General features: G+C 39.6%; 1 protein-coding gene across 5 annotated transcripts in view; it reads right to left on the reverse strand.

Moving 5' to 3' along the window:
* Positions 1-2374: 2374 nt before the first annotated feature.
* arvcfb (ARVCF delta catenin family member b) overlaps positions 2375-15595 on the reverse strand; it is a 241307-nt gene continuing 228086 nt past the window's right edge. For 2 of the 5 annotated variants that reach the window (XM_040050177.1, XM_040050178.1), the window contains 5 exons: positions 15336-15423; positions 13050-13103; positions 11075-11166; positions 8457-8569; positions 2375-5286 (listed from right to left, as the gene is read on the reverse strand). In XM_040050177.1, the coding sequence (XP_039906111.1) occupies positions 8468-8569; positions 11075-11166; positions 13050-13103; positions 15336-15423 (336 nt within the window). In that variant the 3' untranslated portion in view covers positions 2375-5286; positions 8457-8467. The remainder of the gene's footprint in view (positions 5287-8456; positions 8570-11074; positions 11167-13049; positions 13104-15335; positions 15424-15595) is intronic. The other 3 variants (XM_040050179.1, XM_040050180.1, XM_040050181.1) reach the window with 3 other exon arrangements.

The following is a 15595-nucleotide window of genomic DNA, read 5'->3' on the forward strand; positions in this document are numbered from 1 at the left end:
AGACTGTTTCATTTATTTAATATCGCCTTTTTCAATTCTTTGCTTCTGTTTTGTTCATTTGTACACTTAAAAAACAATTAAAACAGTCAACTGGTTTTAAAAATTCATTGTCTGATGGGTTATTTCTTTCCAGCACACTACTAATCCACAAACCACTAAATAATGGTTGTATTAAATGCATAATGCACAAGTTATCACGTATGCACGAAATGTTAATATTGGTGATGCTGGGGTGCGCACTTTCTGATGGGTTTGGCTAGGGATGGGGGCCTTAAATGAAATTCTACTCATAAAACTTTGGGCTGGCTCTGGTCACATAAATAATATTAATATTACATACATCACACTTATTAGATTTTTCATGTGTGATCTGGAGAAGAACATGCAGTTATTTGTATCTGAATTAACTGACTAATTATCAGTTCAGGGTTTATGATAATACTGCCCCAGTTATCTACACCTTTTATTTACAAAGTGAACAGGATGGGGCTTTGTACTGACCCCCGTGGAACGCTGTTTGTGATAAACCAGACTGAACGACGTCAGCAACTATTGCATGAGTTCCACCAGAAAACTGTGAAGCTAGTTACATTTTTTCATGTAAAAATCAATGACTCTTAGCCCTCTGTAAAAAAAAATATTAGAGTCCACCGTGTGAACAATGCAACACTCCAGTTAGTCTAGAGAACAGATTTTGTAATTTTCTGTCTTACATGCTGCAGTGAAGGGTGCTACATCCTGCTCTAAAAACAAAAGTACAGTGTTCAGATAATTTTTCTGAGCACTAATTTATAAACCGTTACCAATTGTTGTAACTTGTCATGTGAATTACTGTTCACAGTAAAGCGTGTCTTAACACCACATTAAAGCATATGCATGGTTAATGACACTAATGATGGCTATGAGATCTAGGATCCTGGTTGTGGTGCATCCTGTGTAGTGACACAGCTTATTGAGACGACTGAATGAGTTAATGTTATTTGTTCCACGTGTGCCCAGTGAGCTGCAAAACATCCTGTGTGAAGGGTGTATATGCGCAAATTCCTTTGCCAAAGGTTAACATGTGTATGTGTACTTGACCAAAAAAAGTCCTGTTTTTCTGAATTAGTAAAATAGTGAGATCGTAATTTTTAAAAATGGCCTTCTTGTTCTGAATTCACACAATATCTTAAAAGAGATGGAGCCTCCTTTGACTTGAAAGCTGGATTTCATTCAGAATAAAGACCCTCTTGCTTAGATTGCTGTTTTCTTTGGGTACAGATTTAAAACACTAACACTGGGAGATACCAGCATCTTTGTCTCTTGAACAGTTTAAGCTCTTGGTTCAGTTACAAATGGAAAACATTAATTTTGTAAGGTTTAAAAGAGGGATTCCCCCCTCATGTACCTCACAGTGGTTTGTTCCACTGCCTACAATTCCCTAAAGGATGAACAATGTGTGAGACACTATTTTCCTACTTCGTACAGGTAAATATGTTTACCATTGTAACCAGACTATGTCTTATTACAGCGCCATTATCTGACTTGTGCTTCACTGGGGCCCCATACTGTTAAAAGGGCCGCTGGGGGCTGGAAGTCTGTGCACATTAATAACTTTATAACTCAATGTTCAACTGCTTTTGTTTGGTTCTTATTTTTGATATTAATTTATTTCCCACGGGTCCGTCCACCCCATTTCAAAACCTCTGGATATGGCCCTGCTTCTGAGCCTCCACATGTCCGGCCTAAATGCATTTTAGATGATTGGCCTTACAGAGCTTACAGAAAATGTCCAGTGAGCGGCAGTTCTCTGGGTGAAAATGCATCGTTGATGACAGAAGTCATAAAGGTCAGAGGAGAGTAGTCTGACTGCTTTAAGCTGACAGGAAAGCAACAGCAACTCTGTTACAACCAATGTGTGCAGAAGAGCATCTCTACACCATGACGTGCAGAACCTTGAATCAGAAGACATCAGTCAGCTAAGAACAGGAAACTGAGGCTACAGTTCACACAGGTTCATCAGAATTGGACAGTTGGTCAGATGAGTCCTTATTTCTGAGCACGTTCCTCATGTACACTCACCGGACTCTCCCCATGTTTTAAATTATTATTGTGTTGAAGTAAATTTTAAGTTAATGTGAACATTCCTGGTGTAACAGAAAGCATTTTATCAGGAAGGTGATTTCAATACCATGATGAAATACATTTCGGAATTTTGCTCTCCCACTTGGTATCAATAATCCACTCAGTAATTTTCATTGAAAATATTTCTTTGGTTGAAAGGTAGTTCCACAGTAAAACGTTCCCTGTGAGCATTAAATGAAACTCCGATGTGAGTGAATAACCTGGGTGGATTCATCACACATATAAAACAAGACTCGGAGCAGAGCAAAGAGTTCTTTCCAGGCATGATTTATTGAAAACACACCAAATTTATATTCTACAAACCAGTATTTTTCCGTTATGTTTAACAAGCGTAATAATTGCCTCTGGGTATTAGTAAAATTAACATACATTCTGTCACTGTGGCATCGCCTCTGCTCGCTACGAAAGCATTAACAACTGTACTCCTCTAGGAAATCAAACCAATTCTTCCAACGAGTCTATCTTTTTAAAAGTTTATAATACAATGTAATAGAGGGCAGAAAGCCACCAACAGTCTAAACTACTCAGGGGCTGGGAGTGGGTGAGGGTCGGGCTGGGTGTGGTGGTGGTGATGATGCAGGATCCATGAAGTGATGGGTGGAGTCGAGGGAAAAATGAGAAGAGGGGCTGACGGGGGGGGAGGAGAAGGTGAACATAGGGAATGGAGAGATGACAGCTGAAGGGGAGGAATAGAGTTTATATAAAACACTTATCTTTATCTACCATGGAAAAGGTTAAGGCACATGATAGGTACAAACACATCTGCTACTGAGTAGTACAGTTACTTTATTTTGACGGTCTTGATTCAGATATATCTACACAGGTAGGCCTGTTTGATTTAATGTGTGTGTGTGTGTGTGTCCATGTTTATTTTGTAAATGTACATAAGGGCAGCACATCCACAAAACCTAAACCCCCTGTTTTTTTGTTTTTTTAAATGTGTGTAAATACAACTCCAGATCCTTTGGTTGTGGTACTGCGTAGTGCAGTTAGGAACAGACAGTCATGTGGGTCTAATGACAGCACACACGTCTGAGGACACACACACACGAAAGGGATGCTGGGTATTATCGCGTTTTCTTTTTTAACTTGTGAAAATAAAATTTATACAATAAGTTGTTTGTTTTGTAGTTCATTGATTTTTACCACAACGTACATCTTTATAAACACTGTGTAAAATATGCAAGCTTCATAGAGTCACATACGTCACAAAGAAAAGTCAGACTTGAACGCAGGCACATGCCATTCGCCTTGATGACGCACGAGTGAAACAACCTCAGATTGGATTCTCTTCCACGGCCCTTTTCTTGCATCTCAGCTGCCCACCCTGTAACGCTGTAAAAATATATACTATATGGTCAAACTTGATGTTTGAATTTGTACAGAGGGATGCAACCTTCTTTTGTTGTTGTTTTGCCTCTAACCCCACCTAATCATCCACCTGCACACTCTTCCTGCACACGAAGGACTTAGTTAATATCCGAATGACGTCACACACAAATAAAAAGACGACAAAATTAAAAAAACAAAACAAAACCTGGCACTTGGAAAGAATAGAATATAAACATCTGTACAGATTTTTCTTCATGCTCACGACTGAATATTTCTCTTTAAGATGTACTGGTGTCGGAGAGTCGATGGTACTTGCTTGGGGAAAGAAACGCGACTTTCATTAACACTGCCACCTCTTATCAAGCTGTGTGACCTCTGACCCCTCCAGAGAGATGAAGTCAAACACAGATGCATCGCCTTCATAAAGAAAACTGCAGATAAATTTTGTTTTTCCTGTAACATTTTTTTTTTTAAACACAAAATATAAATAGGTGATCGGCTGTGTAACGATAACTGACACACATTTAAGTTACGTGGTTATTTCTTGCTTACATACATGATGAACTTCTATCAAATGAGATGTGCTTTCCAAACAATGTGATATTAATATACAACTAAGAAGTCAGTAAATGTCATTTTCTCCGTCATTTTTCTTTTTCTTTTCTTTTTTTTTTTGTTCCTTTTGAGCCTAATATACATTTATATAAAACCCAACAACAACAAAAAAAACCAAATCCTTTTTGGATCCATCTTTCCAACAAAAAAGAACTTATGCCTGTCTTTTCAAAAGCACAAATCATTTATAAACAAAAACTCTTATATCCTCTTTAATACACATCATTGACATACAGCAACCAGCTGGGAAACCATGAAACTGCATCACTACGCAAACCTGGTGGTTACACACGTAATCACGGCTCTGTGAAGAAAAGTCGACACGCCGCCTGGCTCATTTGTGTCGACCACAGTTAAACAGGAAGTCTTTGTTGCTTTTGTTTCCATTTTCTCTTACTTTTGTGATGCAGTGCAAACAGAAACATCATCCCGTGTACTCACTATGTCACTTGCCTTCCTCCAGACTAGAACTTGCAGACTCCTCAGACTTTATAAAAATGGACATCAATCACCAGTTTGACACATTTGATATCAAAGCAAGGCTTTGAAATAACTTTATGTAACTTTTTTTTCTTCAAAAAACACAGTGAACCCAAATGGATTTTAAGTTCATGGTGGGTCCTGCTGGGAGTACACGTTTTGCCACTATGCTACAGTTCTTCTTAGGCTCGCTTTCTTTCCTTTTCCATCCCATCAAATGAACATTCGGTGACCTTCAAACACATCTGTTCCAACCCATCACATCAAAATACCAGACTCTGATACTCTCCACAACCTACAAAATTTGATGCAGGCTAAAATAAAAGAACATTTTATTCCTCCATCAGGTTTCTCTCCAACACACATCCCATTTCTCCTTTCTTTGCTTACTTCACTTTCCCCATCACATATCCATCGTTCCGCCGGCATCGGTCTCGGTCTTTTTTGTCACTGGTTGCGCTCAACAAGAGTCAGAACTGTAAAATTCACATGATGTCCAGTGGGAATGTTGATATGACAAAGTAGTAGGAGTAGTCTCTTTTTCTTTTTTAAATTTTCTCTGAAAAGCATGACTGAATGCTGGCTGCTGCTGGGTAGTTGCCGTTGTGATCGTTATTTTTTTTGTGAAATCCCCTTTTTCTGTACAAAGTCCAACTCCAAAGATGAGTTCCATGTGAAATGGCAGTGGTGATATGGGAGATCCTCTTCTAGCGTCACACAGTTGCTATTTTAAGCCTGAAGCACATGGACAAGAGAGACAATCAGTTTAAAGCAACAGTAAATGATGAGCTTCAGTACAAAATGCCCCCCCCCCTCCAAAAAAAAACCATTATCAGTGATAAAAATCTGAATACTTCAATTTTAAATTATTTAAAGGACATGGCTGGCAACATTTCATATTCGCACTCTTGTCTGTAGAGCCCATTAAAAGACAAAAACTAAAATGTTGTCTTTTTTTCCATTTAAAATAATTCCCTGCTCAATTTTTTGGTTTTCTAGCTTTTTGGTTTAGTATTTCTGCTCTTACAAAATAGTTTCCACTCATAAGTGGAAGCTACTGAACTCCATATGCTCCAGGCACAATCCAGCTGCTAGACAGATTTTGTGCGAGTTCGTGAATTGTCGCTGTTGTCACTAGTCTGTACCAGACTTACTAGTAATTTAATGTAATTGTTAAAATTTTTAATTGAGGCCAATGCCGTAAATTATTGTGTACCAAATGTTAAGCAGCCATCTGCCAGCAGATGGCACAATGCTGTAGAGAAACACGATAAATCTGTTAATCCAGGCCTCATCTCTTTGTTAATACTATTGATCGCTTTCTCCAAAAGATGGATGGGCTCTCCCTTAGAGTAGAGTTGCTACTCCTTTCACACCATATTTAACATCGGTTTAAGTGTTTTTTTCTTCTTCACTGTCTGTCTAGAGAATAACGTGTAATATTGATAATGCAGGATGCGAGGTGCTGCACAGTTAAGCAGCATGATTCATTATTGTAGAATGGCTTTGTTATTAGTTTTTGACATTTTCCATTAAACGTTTCTCAAATTTAAGTTAATATTTGAGTGTTTCTTAGTTTTAGACTAGTTGGGCTGTCTAATTTTCTAAGGTTAGTCGACTAAGAAATTAGTCACCAGGTGCATCCCTAATCCTGTGGCATACTTTTATATCCTAGTATTTAGTATTTAAGTATTTAGAGGACATGACATTGTCTTCTGTCACTGTCCCTGGATGGATGTGTCTTATATAACACATAGCAGTAAATAGCAAATGTGTGCATGCATCTATCTCAGCTGCTAGTGCACTGTGCAGGGACATCAGTGGGACAACAAGACAAAAAAATATCACCAGCCATTTCCTTAAAAATATCACACCAAAACAGATTTTCTCAGCATTGAAACAGCATGTTACTATTAAAAGTTGTGAATGCTAATTTGAATCTCTTTCTTGTCAGCAATCATATGGCATTATCACAGCACTTGAAAAATTGTGTCACTCTTAAAGCGTCAATCATGTCAATCCAGATGGAGAATGGAGGCGAGAGACAGCAAAACAGATGCTTAATGTGCTGTGTGAAATCCTGCGTGCGCTAAATGAAGTGAAGACGACTCACCTGATGATTCATCCTTATCATTACCTGTAGCTGGAAATTACAACAAATACCAAAAACCATACCATTCTATCTAAGATCTAGCCTTTGAAGTATTTCCTACGACAGTACGTTGGATGGAGATGAAAGAACTGAATGGCCAGTGATGAACATGACTGAGATAAAATGCTGTCAACGAAAAAGGCAGTGAGGTCTGACATGAGGATTCTGGCAGAGGAGAGGACGACAGCAGTGAGGCAGTTACTGAAGCTCACCCAGATCAGCTTAAATGGTCAATCACACTCTAAAGAAAACTGCTGCTAATGTACTGTAACTAGTAAATGCACACAAAACACACCCAAGTTGTTTCATACGATTTCTTGGATGAGGAACCGCTTCTTCTACCCAGCACATTTAATGAACTGGGTATGCCTAGAGTGTCATTTCCTGACATTTTTGTCCTCTATTTTGCTTTACAAGGAAAACAAACAACCAAGTAACATCTGCTTTAGGAGACAGGCTGGGTGGCAGCTGGTACGATCACACAAACTCTAAGCAGAAGACTTTAAGTGGTGTCTGGGACAGTTTTTTGTGAAAGTGTTATTTTGTCTGAGCCTTTCCGGTTGTTGGATTTCAGTTTTGCGTTCCGTGACGGTGACGACACCAGCAGAGCACTTTTGGCAGCACACTGACAAAAAAACAAAGAAAACAAAAACTGGGTATCGGTTGTGTTACAGTGTGACACCTACAGGTCCTAACCAAGCATCCATGTTTAAGGATGCTACTAATGTACGGTACATGACTGTTTAGAGAGGCTTCTAATAAACGTTTATCTCTAATCACCGCAGCAATTTCCTAATGTTGTAAACCTGCTCAACATTTGGCAATAAAACCCTTTCTGATTCTTCTAATGGTGAAAAACAGCATTTAAACAAACAGTAGTAGAGATGTGTTTGATTCTCTCTCAACCACAGAAAAGTTTCTTTCTGTAACTTACACACAATATGATAATCTAAGTTACATAAGCCTATTTGAAATCACTCATACCAGAAATTTAAATACAAAACTTTCAAATCATCTACTTCAGATCTTAAAATATATGCACTCAGAATCGTGTCTCCTCTCCAAACACAATATATGGGAGTGCAAACTTGTATGCGTTCCTGCATATTATACACACTGATTTCTGCCATCAGCTTATCAACTTGCATGAGTTCTTTATCTGAAATCGTCTCGCTTTGACCCGAGATATGTCGTGTACGACAACTGCAGATATAGTATGTGTGTGTGTGTGTGTGTATCTTTTTCTTTTTCCGTGCTGCTTTTCATTAAGGCAAAACAGAGTCCCTGGAGGATCTCTCAAGAGTGCAGAAGAATGATTCCCCTTCATCATTTGCTGCCAATTTCAGCAAAGACTGTCAGGGGGAAGCAATGAGTGAGGATAGGTCTACATTTGAATGAGACGGGTGGTGCTGAATTGTGAACAGAGGACCAGCACCACCCTTCTTTTTATGTGATACAGAGAGTAGAAGTTTTTTGGGGGAGGTTTAAATATTAACCATTTGTTTTCTTGCACTTTCAAATTCTACGCAAAACAAATCCTCAAAAGTTGTTTACAATGTAATTTCTATGCAAAGAAAGAGGTGATTTCTCCACCTGACTGATCTGGGTGCAGGGTGACAGCAAGTCTACATGACAAAGTGTGAGGGCGAGAGGAAAACAGGCAGAAATGAGGAGCAGGCGGAGGATGAAAAGGATGCAACATGAAAGGTGCGAGGAGTTTCTCCTGTTTGCGATTTCAATTTTTCAGACCTACCATGCATGCATTTAGACCCAGGAGTCAACAGGCTGGGGCTTAACATCACAAGCGTCCACCAGACTGACTGCAGGCCTGTTACTCCTGATATAGTGTTTCCTATTTGTGTCATTCTGTAGCCAAAGGAGCACGGGTTAAAAAACAAAACACAGTCAAACATAAAAAGAGGTCAATACATTTCACATGTACACTCCTGCTTAAATACACATGCATCCAAGATCAGAGAAGCCGGTGTTAGTTCCCTGCCTTAAGGAAAGCTTGGAAAGAACTCGGGTTGATTACAAAACAGCGAACCAGAACATGCAAAAGAAAGAGGGAAGAGAGCGCGTTTTGGTAGCCAAGTTGCATTCAAAGCGGGCTGAACACCTCTGGGAAGTACAGGCAGCAGACTTAAAAGACAGCTTTGGAGCGATGCTAGCAGGCCTGTACACTCTGAAGACAAACAACTGTTTGCTGTGATTACCGCTGCCTTCTGAGCTGAATAAAGTGTTTGTGCTTTTAAGATGTGACACTATATCTTTAGCTCTAGTTAGCCTAAATATAGTTGTCACTGAAATATACTTCAGAAGCTGCTACACTTATTGTTGTTATTCTGCCTTCTGAATGAATGAGAAGTTTGGCTTTACTTCGTTCACTCAGCTGAAAAGCCTGAAACCCAAACTGTGATCGGTCCTATTATTTGCCCACGGTATGTCCACCACTACTAGCAATAATGGTGTCGTTAGTCAGGACTTGACACCTATATTCTTAAAACTTTGGTTTTAACTCATTTAAATAATGTCAGTGTAGGGAAAATCTGTTCAAATCAGAGGTGATGATAGAGCCTGGAGTCCAGCACAAATTTCCTGCTGGAACGCCCAAAACAAGATTATTTTTACACTAGATTGTCATTCTCTTAAGAACTCCAAAACAACTACACAATAAATGTTAGAGAAATTTGTTTACATTTTGTGTGTCTGTAAATATTGGCCAATATATTAAGTGACCAAATATCGATCTAAGAGCCCACAAAATAACTTAAAACTGACAGGAAACTTTCAGACAACTTGACATAGTGATTATACGTGTGTGATTATACGTGCTACACTGAACACATCCGAGAATAGGAGGTGGGATAATTTGAAAACTTCAGCCACAGAGAGCAGAGAAACATTGCTTTTCCCCATTACAGTGACGTCCTGAATACGAACATACATTTTAAGAAACATTTTAGTCCTCAGATAAGATAACACAGAATGCAAGGCCCAACTTTAAACCTATATAACAAATAAATAACAAAGAAAAGAATAATAATAAAAAAAATAAAGTTTACTCTGTAAGAAAGAACATGCGCCCATGCTCAATCCAACAAACTTGCCTTACAATAGCTTACAGGTAGTTTATGATAGCTAATGCTAACAGGCGGGTGTTTGGTACTGGCATAACAGGCAGGTCACCAAGTCTGAGGCCATGTTTGTAGTACTGCTTAAAATACCAGTACTGTGAAAATATAGTTTATGATCTCACAATGGACCTAGGTGCCCTTTAACCTCTTTTTTTATTAGCAGCCTGTTGCAAACAAACTGTAGGCGGCGTTGCTTCTGTGCTCACATCCTGAGCGATGTGTTGAGATGACCGTCAGAAGGACATCATCTCTCTGTGACATTATAGAGAGCAAAGAGTAGAAGAAGCTGTCTGAAATGAAGCCAGAAACTTTGGCTCACGGGGATTACTTACACGTACGCTGCGCTCATTATCTGAATGTTTGGCTATGCTGAATGTGAACATCTACAATTTTAAACAGCAAAGAGAAAATGAGGAGCAGCTAAGTACACATGAAGTAAAAGTAGCTACATTGTAATTTTATGCACCTTAAACTATGATACTGTTACCCACTTCATGCAAATATCAAGCTAATATTCTAGTTGGACTTTAGATAAAAACAACAAAACTACATATTTTAATCTGAAAGGTAAATCTAAAATCACTTTAACACCAAAATATAATCACGTGCTACTTTTGGAGAAACAAATACGTGAAAATACATCAAACATCTAAGCTGAATCATTCCTTTTTGAGCCTCGAGGGCTAATCCCGTCCATATTGTGTTAACGAAGATGAAAAATAAACAGCGTAAAGTACTTGAAAATCATCTGATGCCTAAATGCCATCCTCTGAGGCCACTAGCCCGTGACTCTGCTTTGAGGCTGGATTGCCGATCAGCTTAACACGCTGTTGTGTGATGTGTGTGTATAATCAGCAGACGACCATTCGATAACACGGCGGTCTGTTCATCGCCAAGGCAAGGGTTGTCTCCACAAGGAGCACTTGTTGGCGGTTCTTTTAATCAGTCTCAGATTAATTACTTTACAGACTCCAAATGCTTACACTCAATTAACTGCTAGCTCACAGATCTGAGGCTGTCCACAGCGCTCAGCTGCGGTGGCACTATTAGCAGAGAACGTCGACTTCCAGCCTCTTTAAAGAATCGATAGGATTAACAGCCTCTAATGAGGACCACCATTGAAAACAAAAAGAGAGAGAGAGACGAAGAGGACGTGATGATATTTCAATGAGGCATCATTATCTCGTTGTCTATTCCCTGTTCCCCCAGGAGATCAGAAGAGCTCTGTCCATACCTTTAACGGTTCCCGTTCTGTCAGGTCCACCGAACCGTCGCCGGTCTTGTATTTGCAGTCTTTGTCCCTCTGGTCAATGGTAGAGTAACCATCTAATGAGGTCAGAGAACAATTGTCAGATAATTCCTCTGTTTCCCTGATTATCATTGAACTGAGACAAATAGTTTAGAAATGTATTTTAAACTGTGTGAAGAGGCAGCTTTTCTGAGTGCCAGGAAAGAAGAGGAGACTACACGTGCCTCCAAATTCTCAAGCCTCTTTCACACATGAACTTTAGATAATTTAAATTCTACAGTAGTCCTTTCTCACGTGTAAGACACGCTTAAAAGAAAGCACTCCATGTGATTTAGGTGAGGGAGGTGCTGGAGCAACGTGTAGAAGACAGGACACATGACGCCCACCTGCTGGAGGTGAATGCACTGGAATATTAACAGCACGATGTGCACACGACTGCAACCCGACATCACACAGACTAGTGCTAGGGAGCTAGCTAATGCCTGATGTGACTCTGTCAGACATTTGCATTCTCACGTGCACCTCTGCTGGGAAAGTCCTAGAAAAGGTCAGAGCTGCAGTGCACGTGTGAAAGCAGTTTCTGCTCCTATAAACCTGCCAGTACTCGTGTTACTTACCTTCAGTGCGTCTCAAACAAAACACATCAAGCAAGTGAGATATTAAGCGTGTCCTTAGAACAGGCCTTTAAATGTGTTTTATGCATTCTGTAGCCTGGGGCATTTTATTTATCAAGTCTCAGAGTAGAGGATGTCACTTCTAGGGGTAATGCTGTTTTTAAAGTGTCATGCATTTCGCTTAGTCACATAAACCATCTAACTAAATCTACTACATGCAATATAATAAGTACACTAACAAAAATAATCAGCAGATTAACACTTTTATCTTCTTTGGACTAAAGGCTGTACATAAAAGATGGCATGGCCTTGGGGTCTCAAAAGGGAGGCCAGTGTGGAAATGCCTTAAACTTGCATTCTCTTCAATTAGGAGAAGAAAAAGTTCAAAGTTCAAACTTTCTGTGGGTTTCAGTGTTTACTGTACAGTCATCATAACCCATCACCCATCAGTTCAGTAAATGCTTGTCATGAGGTAAAAATGTGCATTTGAGTTTTAAATACCATCATTTTTTTTTTTAATTTATTGATTAAAAATGTTTTGTGTAATTTATTTAGATTTTTCGGGGGGTGTCACCCTGATGTGCCGAGGGTTCTGAGTTCTACCTTCTTCAATCAGGAGAAGCACTCCTCCTGATTAAAAGTCAGCACAGAAACCATCATAAATAAGTCTCAAATTCTACTTTGAGGTAAGAGAATATGTAGTCCTGATTTAAATATCTGCACAACTCCTCTGTCGGTTTGTGAGTTGCCTTATAAGGAACACCAGCATTCAATAACACGGAGTCAAAGGTACTTTCAGTTGCTCTCTTATTTCCCAAGGGGTCCCCCACAGTGGATAGATGAGCATATTTGATATGGCACAGACTTTATGCCGGATGCCCGTCCTAATGCAACCCTCCTATTTGTAAAAATTAATCTTATTCTCTGACCATCAGCGATCACAAATGAATACAGGAGAGAGCTACAAAATAGTCAAAGTTGCAAATTACATCTTTAAAACCTGCTCTTTAAAGGAAGCACGGTGGAGAATCTATCCTGTGATATTCTAAAAGTATATTCATTAAGTAGTAAGAGAACAACCCAAATCCTTTGGTGTTGAGCTTGTGATACAGGCCCAGCTTTGTACAAACATCTTGTCAAGAGAGGGGTCGTGCATACAGCATCAAAAAGCATCATGTCTGAAGCTCGGTCCAAAGCAATCTTACAAAGTTGAGAGGATTTAGTGGGCGAATTTTCAGATTAAAAAAATATCTTTGACGTCAAATCAGAGGATTGGACTCTGGAGTGAGATCACAGGAGAACTAGCTCTCCCTTGGCTAAGGACTATCGTGCAGTCTGGCTCTTACCTGGGCCCAGCTCATCCATAGGTATCATATCACCACTGCCACATTTCCTGGTGCCTGAAAAGCATTCATAGGCCATTTGTACAAAAGCAGCACACACACAAACTGAGTCACTGAGCCAATGCTGATGCTGCTTTTCAGGGCGATGGTTCTCGGCCAGTGATTGAATAATGCAAACTGAGAGTGGGCAGACATGAGTGCCGCGATTCATATGAATGTATGGATGCAAAAATAAAGAAAAAAAACTGCTGCTATGCTGCTGACTCCTCTGTCAATGAGATGTTTGTTGTTGGGCCAACATACTTCACAAGTCCCCTTCCCACCCCCTTATATACACTGCTGTTACAGAAAACCTCTATCGCAGCACCTTGCAGATGCAGCCATACACGCTGGCTTAAAGTTGAGGACATTTTCTTTATCCCCGACACCATTATGCCAGTCAAAAACTCAGTCTCTATAAATCCAGCTCTTAACTTTTTAAAATTCTTTATTAATGTTTTTTTGGACCAAGGTTTTTGTTAACAGCAGCGGTATGCTTTCTGAAGTTGTAGTTACCATTTTATGTGCTTTATTTTTTAAACCGCTATGGACAAAAGCATTACTGCGACATTTCACACCAAAGCGTCACCATGAGGAGGATGAAAGTAGTAGCAATGTGCAAACACTGCGCTTCAATATAGCCATGAGGCGGGGAAAAAGCATACATGTCCCCAGCAAGTAACACACACTGAGTCAGATGCTTGCTCCAGTAATCATTAGCACTTGGTTTGAACCTGCTTTGAGGACTCCAGGGGTAGGGTTACTCTATGTAAATGTCCACCAATAAACATGTTGTGCTAATGCTGTGCTGTAATTTGGGTATGCAGACTTAAATAGTGACAGTGTTATAAAAATCCAGTGACCCCCCCAAAAAAAAACTAAAACAAAACTAAACCATGTTATTAAGAAGTTACCTGGATAATATTTTCCTTCAGTGTAGTAAACATGGGACTCCTGCTACCAAAAATGACAGCACATGTATTCATCCCTGGCAAAAAATAGTCCAGTAGCTCATTTTGTATAACAAAGGACAGGATCTACACTATCCAGCTGATGTTTGTAATTATTGCTTTTTTTTCTTCTTCTTTTTTTGTTTTTAAATTGAACTGATCAACTTTAGTGTATTTTAAAATATTAAGGTCTTCGCATGAAACAGCTTAGTGTGAATATGCACATTTTTTTTAAAAAAGGAGATGGGTTGCAAAGCGGCCTGGAGATTTGCACTAAATATAACCATGTCAAAGCATCCTAATTAGTACTACCTATTATTGGTATCAACTAAGCCGTTAGCTGTTAACCTCCTAGGACCTGGTGTCCACATATGTGGACATCACATTTTGGGTTGTCTAGACCAAAATCCTTAATTTTGCTCTGCAAGGGCCGGATATCCACTTATGAGGACATCATGCTGCCACTGTTCTATCGAAATTTAAAGCGAATGTCCTCATATGTGGATCTTATTTTTCTCAGGAACAAAAATCAGGTAAAAAAAAAAAATTCACATAACTCTTTGTTTTTACATGGCTCAGGTCCCAATCAGTCCAAATAGCAAAGAGAAATTAGAAAAAGCATGCCTTGACAGAGTTCGGGTCTTAGAAGGTTAAGGTCTGGGACTTCTATCTGCTAATCTGCCACGACTACTAACTGAGAGTAAATTCATGGTCAGCATGACAGTGAGCTCACTTTCAGTTTTGGAGTTCTTGAAAATGGGGGAGGGGGGCACCTTTTATTATCAGTCTGATGGCTTGTTCCCACTGGACGGGTAATTCATCCCATATGATGGGGAGCAAATTAAAACATCTGCAGCTAATGAGACTGTTCCCATTGGATGGGTATAAAACATAACTTGACAACTTGAAGAGACAGAGATTTATCATTCACTCCTCGAGGTTGACGGAACAGTGAAAAGCAAATCAGCAACTTGACAAAAGGGTGTGAGGACCTTAAATTAAAAAAACAAAACATATGGAGGTCATATGGAGTAGTTACTGCACACATGAAACACTAAAAAAGGATGTAGCTACTGTCTTTATTTTGATCTTAGATTTTTGAGGATTACACATGTGACAAGAGACCTAACATTATTCATCTCGTTCTTCATGAGGTGAATAGGTGGACTACTTTCTAATGAGCTACACAACAATGTCACTGAAGTGGTCTTCATTTTCCCCCGACCTCGTCCTACCCCCTTTAGTCCTCGAAACAGGCACAAACAGCAGCATACACTCTACCACACACGCGCTGACTGACCTTGGTTCTTCTCCATCAGCGGCAGAGTGGTGTCATCGTAGCCCGGCTTGCCGTTCTTGGTTGCTTTAGGAGTGGCCGTCACAGTGAGCTGAGAGAGGAGAGGGAGCAGGAAGCACATCGTAACGTCATAATACAGATCAAACAGTTCCCAGTATGGAAAGATTGAACTTTCTCACCTAATGTGGGGTACGAACTGAACGCATAACAATTCATAACATTTTACGAGATAAGTATCAGAAATTAATTATGTTGTCTCGATG

Source organism: Simochromis diagramma, unplaced genomic scaffold, assembly GCF_900408965.1.
Source record: "Simochromis diagramma unplaced genomic scaffold, fSimDia1.1 OVJJ01000159.1, whole genome shotgun sequence".
Classification (NCBI taxonomy): Eukaryota; Metazoa; Chordata; class Actinopteri; order Cichliformes; family Cichlidae; genus Simochromis; species Simochromis diagramma.